The sequence below is a fragment of the Suncus etruscus genome, chromosome 1, assembly GCF_024139225.1.
Source record: "Suncus etruscus isolate mSunEtr1 chromosome 1, mSunEtr1.pri.cur, whole genome shotgun sequence".
NCBI classification, from domain to species: domain Eukaryota; kingdom Metazoa; phylum Chordata; class Mammalia; order Eulipotyphla; family Soricidae; genus Suncus; species Suncus etruscus.
The window spans coordinates 119,750,720-119,763,239 of NC_064848.1; the positions used below are offsets into that span (position 1 = coordinate 119,750,720).

Here is a 12,520-nt window from a genome sequence, read left to right on the forward strand (position 1 = left end):
ATACCTAAAACCAACTACAGAGATGCTACAAAAAAAAGAAAATTAGCAGACGAATATTGCTGATGAATACAGATGCAAAGATCCTCAACAAAATCCTGGCAAATAGGATTCAATGCCTCATTAAGAAGATCATCCACTATGATCAAGTAGGTTTTATCCCAAAAATGCATGGCTGGTTTAACATCCATAAATCTATCAACATAATATACAACATCAACAAGAAGAAAAATAAAAATCACATGATCCTATGAATAGACACAGAGAAAGCATTTGATTAGGTCCAACACTCATTCTTGATCAAAACTCTCAGCAAGATGGGAATGGAAGGGACCTTTCTGAATATAGTTAAGGCCATCTACCACAATCCAGAGGCAAATATTGTCCTCAGTGGAGAAAAACTGAAAGCCTTTCCTCTAAATTCTGCACAAGAAAAGGCTGTCCTCTCTCACCACTCTTATTCAACATAGCACTGGAAGTACTTGCTATAGCGATTAGGCAAAAAAAAAAGATATCAAGGGAATCCAGATAGGAAAGGAAAAACCAAGCTCTTGCTTTTTGCAGATGACATGATACTCTACCTAGAAAACCCTAAAGTCTACGAAAAAGCTTCTAGAAACAATAGCCTTATATAGCAAGGTACAGGCTTCAAAATTAACACAAAAAATCAATGAAAGCCTCTTCAACAAGTGGTGTTGGCACAACTGGCTAGCCACTTGCAAAAAACTGAACTTAGACCCCCAGCTAACAACATGTATGAAGGTAAAATCCAAATGGATGAAAGACCTTGATATCAGACCCAAAATCATAAGATATATAGAACAATACATAGGTAAAACACTCCAGGACATTGAGACTACAGGCATCTTCAAGGAGGAAACTGAACTCTCCAAGCAAGTGAAAGCAGATTAACAGATGGGAATATATTAAGCTGAGAAGCTTCTGCACCTCAAAAGAAATAGGGCCCAGGATACAAGAGCCCCACACTGAGTGAGAGCAACTATTCACCCAATACCCATCAGACAAGGGGCTAATCTCCAAAATATACAAGGCACTGACAGAAATTTACAAGATAGAAACATCTAATCCCATCAAAAAATGGGGAGAAGAAATGGACAGACACTTTGACAAAGAAGAAATACAAATGGCCAAAAGACTCATGAAAAAAATGCTCCACATCACTAATCATCAGGGAGATGCAAATCAAAACAACCATGAGGTACCACCTCACACCCCAGATATTGGCACACATCACAAAGAATGAGAACAAGCAGTGTTGGCGGGGATGTGGAGAGAAAGGAACTCTTATCCACTGCTGGTGGGAACGCCATCTAGTTCAACCTTTATGGAAAGCAATATGGAGATTCCTCCAAAAACTGGAAACCGAGCTCCCATATGACCCAGCTATACTGCTCCTAGGAATATACCTTAAGAACACAAAAATACAATACAAAAATCCCTTCCTTACACCTATATTCATTGCAGCACTATTTACCAAGGCAAGACTCTGGAAACAGCCAAGATACCATTTAACAGATGAATGGCTAAAGAAAGTGTGGTACATATACACAATGGAATATTATGCAGCTGTTAGGAGAGGTGAAGTCATGAAATTTTCCTATACATGGATGCACATGGAATCTATTATGCTGAGTGAAATAAGTCAGAGAGAGAGAGAGAAAGACACAGAATGGTCTCACTCATCTATGCGTTTTAAGAAAAATGAAAGATATTCTTTCAATAATAACTTTCAGACACAAAAGAGAAAAGAGCTGGAAGTTACAGCTCACCTCATGAAGCTCACCACAAACAGGGATGAGTTAGTTAGAGAAATAACTACGTTTTGAACTATCCTAATAATGAGAATAGACGAGGGAAATAGAAAGCCTGTCTAGAGTACAGGCGGGGGTTGGGGGGGAGGAGGGAGATTTGGAACATTGGTGATGGGAATGCTGCACTGGTGATGGGTGGTGTTCTTTACATGACTGAAACCCAAACACACATGTATGTAATAAAGTTGTTTAAATAAAAATATTTTTAAAAATATCGTAAATCAAATTTCTCCTAAAAATATTTCTAGACACACACATATATAAAACCTTAAAAAATATACATTTCAGGGCCAGTGAGATGGTGCTAGAGGTAAGGTGTATGCTTTGCAAGCCCTAGCCAAGGAAGGACCGAGGTTCGATCCCTGGCGTCCCATATGGTCCCCTGAAGCCAGGGGCAATTTCTGAGCGCTTAACCAGGAGTATCCCCTGAGCATGAAACAGGTGTGGCCCGAAAAACCAAAACAAACAAACAAAAAATATATATATATATTTACACATATACATATATATATTTGAGCCGGAGAGATAGCACAGTGATAAGGCATTTGCCTTGTATGCGGCTGACCTGGGACTGACCTGGGTTTGATTCCTACAGAATCTGCCAGGAGCTATTTTTGAGCACAGAGCCAGGAGTAATCCCTGAGTTCCCCCGGGTGTGTCCCACCCCACCCCAAATTTATGGGGTGGGGGTGTGTGACACCCTAGTGGGGTGTTTGCCTTGCAAGTAGCCAACCCAGGAGGGGTCCTTTCGATTCACGGCATCCCATGTAGTTCGCTAGTCTACCGTGGCGATTTCTGGGTGCATAAGCAAGGGGTGACCCCTGATAATTGCTGGCTGTGTCCCAAAAACCAATCTGTCAATCAATCAATCAATAGAGTTTAAATATATGTGTTATATTTCTCATACTAGAAATCACATATTAGTAAATCCAGATTATAAGAAAATGGGATATTTTTCTCTCTTTTGATGTTACTCAAAAGTTTTATGAGAAAGATATTTTTTAGATATTATTCATAATTGAAACATCTGTTTAAATTCAAATCAGTGATTTAGTTTTGGTCAGAGTACTATAAAACATTTTTATAGATCTTAGAGTTATGATGAATCCAAAAGTTACTTCAAATCAACATTACTGTTTTTTAAAACTAATTAGGTTTCAAAATAATTTATAAAATAATGTAAGGCTTATAAAGTTAATAAAATTGTTGCCAACTTTTAAAATAAATGTAATTATATAAAATATATCATACTCATCAACGGTGAGTAATTTCAATTGGAGAAGTACAATGCATTAGGCTTTGTCTTTCACACTGCAGACCTAAACTAGACTAAACTAGACCCAGATCCAATCCCCAGCACCCCATATCATCCATGAATCCTCCAGGAGTGATCCCCTGAATGCAGAGTTAAAAATATGCCTGAGCACAACTGGAGGTAGCCTAACATTAAAACAAACAAGAACAATTTCGGGAAAATTCACACAGTACTACATATCCCATTAATTACTTTTATGTATTCACTTAAAACAATAGCATGAACATTATGTCAATAAACTTTTCACAAAGTAGTTCATCTTATGAATAAACCAATTTCATCATAATCTTATCTTAGAGCTATGTCCTAAATAAATATGATTTAGCATGTAAATATGATAAACTGCATATATTTGTTCTTCTATCATTATATTAGTCCTATAGAAGTATAAAATAGACAAACATCCTAAAACTGGGAGAATTAACAGTTTCTAAATTATTTTGATAACTTTTATGTATTGAATTAATACAATATAATAAACATCACTAATATATTCACAAATATAGCTTTAATGATGTATAAAATTAATCTAGCAAAGCCATATCTTACACACTTTTACTATGAATTCTGTATATCATCTATGAGAAAGTATATGTGTATTTGCTCATTTGATCAATTATTTAAGATAGATTTTTGAGAGGAAACTTTTTCTTCTGTACAGAAATACAAACCCATAAAAAATAAATGATTGATGAAGTCCATAGCATAGTTTTCTGATTACTTGTTTTAATTATATCATCTATGTTTATGATAGCTTACTAGAGTCTTTTCATGTCATTTTTAATAAAGTTAAATGTATAGATATTGGCTCTTGCTCTGCTGCAATGTATATTATTTCACTTGTAAAACTAACTCTCATTTGAACATAAACATAACAAAAACATAAAATAAGTAAATCAAATATTTCTAAGCAGAAAATAACAAAATTATTTAGAAAAAATACAGTGGAGCATTTAATCTATGTTTCTGAAATAACATGGTGCCAGAGATCAAATCTAGGATCCTATACACACACAAGGAATGTATTCAAACATTTGAGCTATCTCGCCAGCCAAGGGACATTCTTTTATTATCATGCTTTAATTGCAACTGAAAAGTGTATTTACATATGGAAAATGTCACCTCTATTCTGATTATCTGTAGGTAGCAATTTTTTTAAAAGCTAGGTAGATTCTATGATAAAAATATAATAACTACTGTTCAAAGAGTTAAAGTTTGTTAAATATATGTCTATACACTTCTAAAGTTATTTGGGAAATCAAGGTTAAAACTTCAATGATTTTCCACAAAGTCAAGATAAGCAGCTTAGAGACAATTTTGGTTACCAGTAGATGGTTGTTTACATTCATAAAAAGCACATATCCTTCTTCCAGTTGGAAATATGAACCAACAATCCAGAAAACCTGGAGCTGACTGGCCTTACACATATAACAAAGTAGCTGGTTGATATGGCAAAATGTCAAGTAAAAATCTTTTGGAAAATAGAGTGACTTTTAAAATTTAAAAATTAGGGCCAGAGGGGGTGCAAGCGGTAGGGCATTTGTCTTGCACAAGCTAACCTAGGACGGCCATAGTTCAATCCCTGGTGTCCATATGGTCCCCCAATCACTCTAACCCAGGAGTGATTTCTGAGTGTATAGCCAGGAGTAACCCCTGAGCATCACCGGGTATAGCTCAAAATGAAAAAAAATTTAAGATTATTTAAATATTTTATAATTATAAAACTGTAGTTTTATGTTTTGAATTACAAAGAATTTGTAGAAATTAACAAATTATTCAAATAATTATTCATTAATCAAAAATGTAATTCAAAAATCTTTATTCTCAGACATTGTTGGTTAGTTTCAAATAAGGATTATTTGCTTCACATTTTGCCGCATTTAAAATTTATTTGAGGGCATGAGTATTAGTAATTTTCTTCTACTCATAAATGTTAATGGAGCACAAAATATAAGAGCTCATATTGTAAATAAAATAGATGTACTATAACTCATCAAATACAAATAGTTTATTAGCTGGTGTGACAAATATTTTCCTAGCTCTTCATATAATTTAACAAATAAAGTAAACTACGGTTAGGGCTCAAGAGTTTGCTCAATGGGATGAGTTTATGTTTTGCATGAGGGAACCCCAATACCACATGGTCTGCTGAGCTCTACTGGGAGTGACCTCTGGGCACAGAGCTGATGCTTATCTCCTGATCACTGCTTGATATATCAAAAAAATATTTTTAAATGAAAGCAATGTTCAGGAAATTAAAAAGTTATTTCAAACATTGAACTCAAAACCATCATGCATAAATATGTTTAAATACATTTAAAAATGAAAATCATTTTTCTTAAATCCCATAGATGAGTGAGACCATTCTGCATCTTTCTCTCTCTCTCTCTCTCTCTCTCTCTCTCTCTCTCTCTCTCTCTCTCTCTCTCTCTCTCTCTCTCTCTCTCTCTCTCTCTCTCACTTGCAATAATTTTCAGAGACAAAAGAGAGGAGGGCTGGAAGTTACAGCCCACTTCATGAACCTCACCACATAGAGTGATGAGTTTAGTTAGAGAAATAACTTCATTGTGAACTATCCTAACAATGAGAATGTATGAGGGAAATAGAAAGCCTGTCTAGAGTACAGGCGGTGGTGGGGGTGGGGAGGAGGGATATTTGAGACACTGGGATGGGAATGTTGCACTGGTGATGGGGGGTGTTCTCTTACATGACTGAAACCCAACCACAATCCTGTTTGTAATCAAGGTGTTTAAATAAAATATTATTTTAAAAAAAGAGAGATTTATAGAAAGAGGAAGATGGAAGAATGCCTTTGTTTTGGGTTAATAGCTGGGTGTCATCTTTCTTTTTTTTTTTTTGGTTTTTGGGTCACACCCGGCAGTGCTCAGGGGTTTTTCCTGGCTCCATGCTCAGAAATCGCTCCTGGCAGGCACGGGGGACCATATGGGACGCCGGGATTTGAACTGATGACCTTCTGCATGAAAGGTAAATGCCTTACCTTCATGCTATCTCTCCGGCCCCAGCTGGGTGTCATCTTAAAACCCCACCCTTTCTGTTTAAAACAAAATAAAAAAAAATGAGAAAAGCTAAAAGAACTGAAAATCAAATTCTAAGTAGTGTTCTACCTCTGAGTCCTAATTACTGACTAAATAATAATTTTAAAATAAATTTTATTTAATTTGAAATTTGTTTGTTTTTTCATTTGCTTGTAATGGGGCTACACCCAAAATGTCCCAGGGTTTTTTCTGACTTTGTGCACAGGGATCACTCCTGGTAGGGTCAGGGACCATATGGGGTGCAAGAGAGTGAAGCCAAGTAAGAAGCCTGCAGGGTAAATTGCTATAGTCTATACTATCACTTTGGCTGCAGCAGATTTTATTTTAAAACATCATTTAAACAAATGGCATAAATGTTTGCTGAGAAATATTTATTAATATTTTGCATATGAAACATAAATAGATTAGCCTCTGTACATAATTCTCACATGGTATCTGCATGAGAGGTGGTGTGGTGAATGGGACAGGAGAGTAACCAGGAATTATAATTCCTGTCCTCATACATGCCAGGCATGCACTATGCCTTTGAGTCACATTCCAAACACTTTCATTAAAAAATTTTTTTAAATTATTTGGATCAGCCTCTATGTAAAACAATCTGAAGATCTCTCTAAAAATACCCAAGAATAGAACTTTCAGAGATACCATTTCTGAGTATCTAACCCCAAGCACAAAATAACAAACAAACAAACAAACATTAATTTGAAAGGATATATATGCACAGGTATGCTTATTGCCTCACTTATCACAATAGCTAAGATACAGTGAAACAACTCAATGTCTGACAATAGGTAAATGGATCAAGAATTTAGTATCCACAATAAAATACTATGCAGCTCTAAGAATAAAACCATGCACTATGCCACAACATAGATGGAACTAGAGGATATCATGCTGAATGAAATCAGTCAGAAGGAGAAGGATAGATACATGATCTCTGCTATCTGGAGGACTTAAAGATATACAGCAAGGTAGCAACAACGGACATGGTAATCCAAGAAAACAAAGCCACAAAATTGACTTTGCTGGCATTGAGGGATTGAAATGAGGACCACTGGGATTCTTGGGGGAGAGAAGTGAGAACATTGGTGATGGGTGTATTTTGGAATCATGTGCATGGTAAACGATCATTAACAATGTTGTAAAATGAGGTCAGAGCAATAGTATAGTGAGTATGGCACTTGCCTTTCATGTGGCCTAACCAGGTAAGATTTCTAGCACCCCATATGGTACCCAAGAGCCTCAAGTAGTGGTCCCTGAGGGCCTAAGCACTGCCAAGTCAAACCCAACATTCTCTCCCAAGAATATTATTAATCGAAGTACCTCAACCAATTAAAAATGATAAAAATTTTAATGTTTAGTTGCATATAAAATTATATTAAAATACTTGAAATAGTAACATCTTTGAAATATCTTTGAAAGTGCTGATTTCTATATAACAAGTACAGTTAAACCTAGCATTAGAAATTAGAAATCATTATAAAATCCCAGTTTTTAAAATATAACAAAAAATTATGTATGGGTTCTATTAACTAAGATCCTTTATTTCTGCAATTTACTAGAATTGTCCATAAATAGAAAATACTATTGCCATTCAAAATGGAAAAAAATATTAAAAATAGTTTACACATACTTGACATAAATAGAGAATAAGAAATGTCTGGATTCTTGCTATACACCACTGCAGGCAAAATTTATAGCATTATGATTGTTATTACACTTTCATTTTTAACAAATAACTTGGAAAACTAATATTCATAATTATTTTACATTATATTTATTAAAAGCTAGCTCAAAACAAAAGGTTCAAAAGAAAGAACAAAAACTTACTCGTTGAAATCAGCCAATTTACTGAAAGTATCTGCTAGCAAATTTTCTGAAATCTAATATCTTTCAAATAAAAATCATGCGTGCTATTAGCAGTTTACATCATCAATGCTATTGAAAAAAGGAATGTTTAGACATGAACTATCCCGTATATCATTCATGATAAATTTTGAGTAGATTACCTGAGCAACTCACCTGACACACATTTGTTCCTACTTCTGAAATTCAGTTATATCAATCACAAGATGACTTACCGGCCCAAAAGAATTGCTGTCAAAACTGTGTCCATGATGATCACCTTCTACCCAGATGTGACCGCGGGGGACTTTGACATATCGGTTTTTATGCCCCATGGTTCTAGAAATAAATAGCATAACCATTAAGAACACAAAAAAGATAGAAGAGCTAAACATCGACATAAAAATGGCAAACATGATGTAATACAAGTACAACAAATTAGTATTGACAAATCATAAATGTATGTTACACTACATTTTAAAGTAATGTACAATTTGGTCTTTTTATTTATTTGTTTTCTCGCTTGATTGCTTATTGCTTGGGAGGTCATTCAAGGCATTGCTCAGGGGTTAGTCTTGGTTCTGCACTATGTGGCTAAGTATTGGTTAACCTATCTACAATAAATTTTGTAGTAGAAATTTTGTGCTCTAATAAGATGTGCCAATACAGAAAATGGCTTGCTATTTAATTTAAATCATTTGGTTTTTTTGTTTGTTTTAGTTTTGGGGACACACCCCATGATTATCAGGGGTTACTCCTGGCTATGAACTCAGAAATCACTCCTGGTTAAAAGGACCATATAGGATGTCGGGGATTGAACCCAGGTCCATCCTGGCTCAGATGCATGTAAGGCAAATGCCCTACCACTGTATCATTGTTCTGGCCCCTATTTTATAAAATTGTAATAAGTCCTGATAAAATACAAACGCATTGAGCTTTTAATATTTCATATATCTGGTCAATTTATCAGTTGTAATCCTCATATTTAAGTCAAATAAATTTTAAAATGGCTATACTTTTTTATAATATTTTAATATACTCTAAAACATAGAAAAGATCTAGAAATCTGGCCATATGTAAGCTATTAATATTTCAAGAACATTTTGATCAATATTATCTTAGTTCTTAAATTATTCTCATAAATACTATGAAGTTGGTTCTGGAAGTTAAGCATATGCATTGTATATGAGATCGCCGGGGGTCTAATTATAGCATGACTATAACTGTCCCACTTTGCAGACCTGCTGCATGTGTCCAAATTGGAAAAAAAATTCAAAAACTAACCCCAAAATTTAAAAAACGAGAAACTATTGAACATTTTTGAAGTCTATGAATCCAAAGCAATAATACAATATAGTAGAACTTTTTAGATTATTAAAACAGGCAAAAAATGTAACTAAGTAAAGGTTTTATATTAGTGTTGGCAAAATAATACAATAATTTTAGCTATTTTGTCATCTGGGCCCTATTTTTTATATTTATTAATAAACCAAAATGCTTAAGTCTTTTGACTTAAGCCTCCTTATTTTAATGGTAAAAATATATTTCAAAGAAATACTCATCTATAGAGGCTGGAGCGATGGTGCAAGCAGTAAGGCACTTGACTTGCACGCAGCTGACCCAGGACGGACTGAGGTTTGATCCCTGGTATCCCATATAGTCCCTAAGCCAGGAGCAATTTCTAAGTGCATAGCCAGGAGTAACCCCTGAGCAGCACCGGGTGTGGCCCAAGAAAATAAATAAATAAATAAATAAAAAGAAATATACATTTATAAAGAAATATTTATTTTCAGGGGTGTTCAACATAGACCTTATAAATAAAATTTACAGAAGAAAAAGATCTACCTAAATGTCCACAATATAGGACTGATTAAATAAATCAAATTTTAGCTAATTAAGCAAAAAGGATGGTCTTATATTAAAAAACACAACCAAAATATATCTACCTAAATAGGACTAGTTAAATAAATCAAGATATAAGCTAATTAAGTTAAAAGGAGGGCATTAGAGTAAAACATTATTCCAATCCTCTAATCCATAAATTATTTATAGGGCAGAGATTATAAATTGCTTTATTTTTACTTTATTCCCAAAGTAGTCAGGAAAATGCCTAGGATAATAAATGGTGATTAAGTGAATGAGCAAATAGAATATTATTTCTCAAGTCTACAGAATTAGCTCAGAACACTATTTTTGAGTTGGATTTCCATCAGACCCTGTTTTGTTAGTTAGCAAGCTGTAGAAGTGCAGAGGAACACATAAAAAAAAGGAAAATAGCACATAAATTTTTGCTATAGAAATTAAAACAATTCATTATCTAGAATGGTTCTTAATTTTCAAGATAATTTCATTTTGAATCACTTTGTTTTAGAACAGTAAATCATTCATGCAAGGAAAGAGTGTTGTGGTCATTAGAAGCCCCACAGTAAGTTAATGACTGCTGTTCATTGTTAATTACTATTAGGAAGAAGAGTCTCAGATAAAAGAAAAATAGATAAAACCAGCTGAATGTATCTTACTGTTATATACTCGGTAATATGTGTTCTTCAATTAAATCAGCCCATTAGTTCTTGACATCACTACTACTTTTCTCATTAAATTCCTCATAAGTACCAACACCCCATAATGCTTATTAATAATTGTGAGAAGACCCTTACTCTTAAACAGAGGACACATTTTTCAAATAACTGAAAAACTTTATTCGCCATAAGTTGATTTTTAGTAGACAGAAAGAAAGCAATACTTTATTTTATTTTTCATCAAGGCCAAATTATCAAATAAGACCAGCATAACACTTATTTCTTCAGTTAAATGGCAAGTTTTAGTCAAGTATATTGTTCTGGAAACCAGAAAAGTTGGCAGAGAAGATGGAAACCAAAAACAATTATACATAGAACTCACAGTGTTTTAATGTTATATAAGCCTAAAATAATCATACATATGAAAAAGTACTACTATGCCATTAAACCACTGGCGACAACTAAACAGCTCTTGATGCTCTCTTCTCTAAAATATTTATACCCCATTAAAATCCTTTATTTTATTTTTTTCACTTAATATTTACTAATTCATTTACTTGTTTCTTGCCAATTACTCTCACTAGATTTCAATATTTTAACTTTCGTTTATAGTTGATACAGCATACTTTGAAACACTAAAGAATACATTCTATGGAATGTTTTATACATAGTTTAAACTAACCAAATGAATAAAAGGAAAAATATGCTACAAGACAGAATAATCTGGAAAAAGGAAAAGAATCTAGAAATCAAGTAACCTAATTTAATATTGAAACTCACATTACTGAAAGTTATCTTTTACAATTTCTTAGTTTCTTCCTTTATTTGTCTATTCTTAAAATGGGATGAGCAAGACATATCCTAACTTTGTAGAAATGAAATTTAGTGGTTAATAAGAATATAATTGAGTGGTTGCTATGGAGTAGAGCTCTTTGTACATCTATATTTGACTTAACACTTTCAAATTCTTGTCCAAATATCACATGGACAATGAACAAAAAAGAGTGACTTTATTGGCACGTTAACCAATATGTAGGAAGTAGTTTGCAATGCTAAACAGCACCAACTGTAACATAAATTTCAAAAAGAGAAAGGGCTCTGGTGTTAGGCCTAATACAGTAAATGTGACATTCATCCACATTTAGTAATTTATCAGAAAAAAAAGTCACATGTATTTTTAAGGTGGGTTTGCATAATTGAAAAACTGATAATGTGCTTAAACAGAAAATGGCAAAGAAACATTATCAGACTGTAGTGTTTAGGGTGGTAAGGAGTACAAAAGTGAAATATGTCTAACAGGGCACAATTATTTTCTGATCACTGAACAGAGACCTACACAGAGACTACTATTATCCAGTCAGATGTCTGGGAACCATACCATGAAAAAGTTATTTTAAGATTCTTACTTGAGATCAATCAAAACCAAGAGCACTACTTACAAAGGAGAATTGTCAAATTCTCCAAATTTATGTCTCAAGTCAGTATGCTTTTGCTTTCTTATACCCAGAGAGAGAATCTAAATTTTAGAGGAAGAAAGGGAACACAAGTTGAAAAATAGTTTATTTGATTACAAAATTTATGTGTTCTTGGATAAATTGATGAAACATCTTGATTTCTTAATTTAAAAAGAGAGTTAGAGATATAGTGCAATCTTCCCTTTCATCTGATAACTAGGTCCTATTTACATGTGGATACCAGGGTTTGATTTCTGGCATTCCATATGATTTTCTGAGCACAGATCTGGAAATAAACACTAACCACAGGTAAGTGTGGCCTCAAAACCAAAACCAATCAAACAAACAAAAAATAATAGTGCTGAATGCAAAGTTCTTTTGTGTATAAAAGTGATATAAATTAACCTTTTAATCAATAGATTTTCTTATAGCTAAGACTGTTTCTGAGAAGCCCTATATATGCTTCTAATGTCTTCTAGGAACCCAATAAGTAGTAGCTATT

General features: G+C 33.8%; 1 protein-coding gene across 1 annotated transcript in view; it reads right to left on the reverse strand.

Annotated features, from left to right (window-relative positions):
• The window catches only part of IMMP2L (inner mitochondrial membrane peptidase subunit 2), a 950,803-nt gene that overhangs the window by 243,938 nt on the left and 694,345 nt on the right, over nt 1-12,520 (reverse strand). Inside the window, exon 5 of the mRNA XM_049783675.1 lies at nt 8,282-8,384. Within this exon, the coding sequence (XP_049639632.1) occupies nt 8,282-8,384 (103 nt within the window). The remainder of the gene's footprint in view (nt 1-8,281; nt 8,385-12,520) is intronic.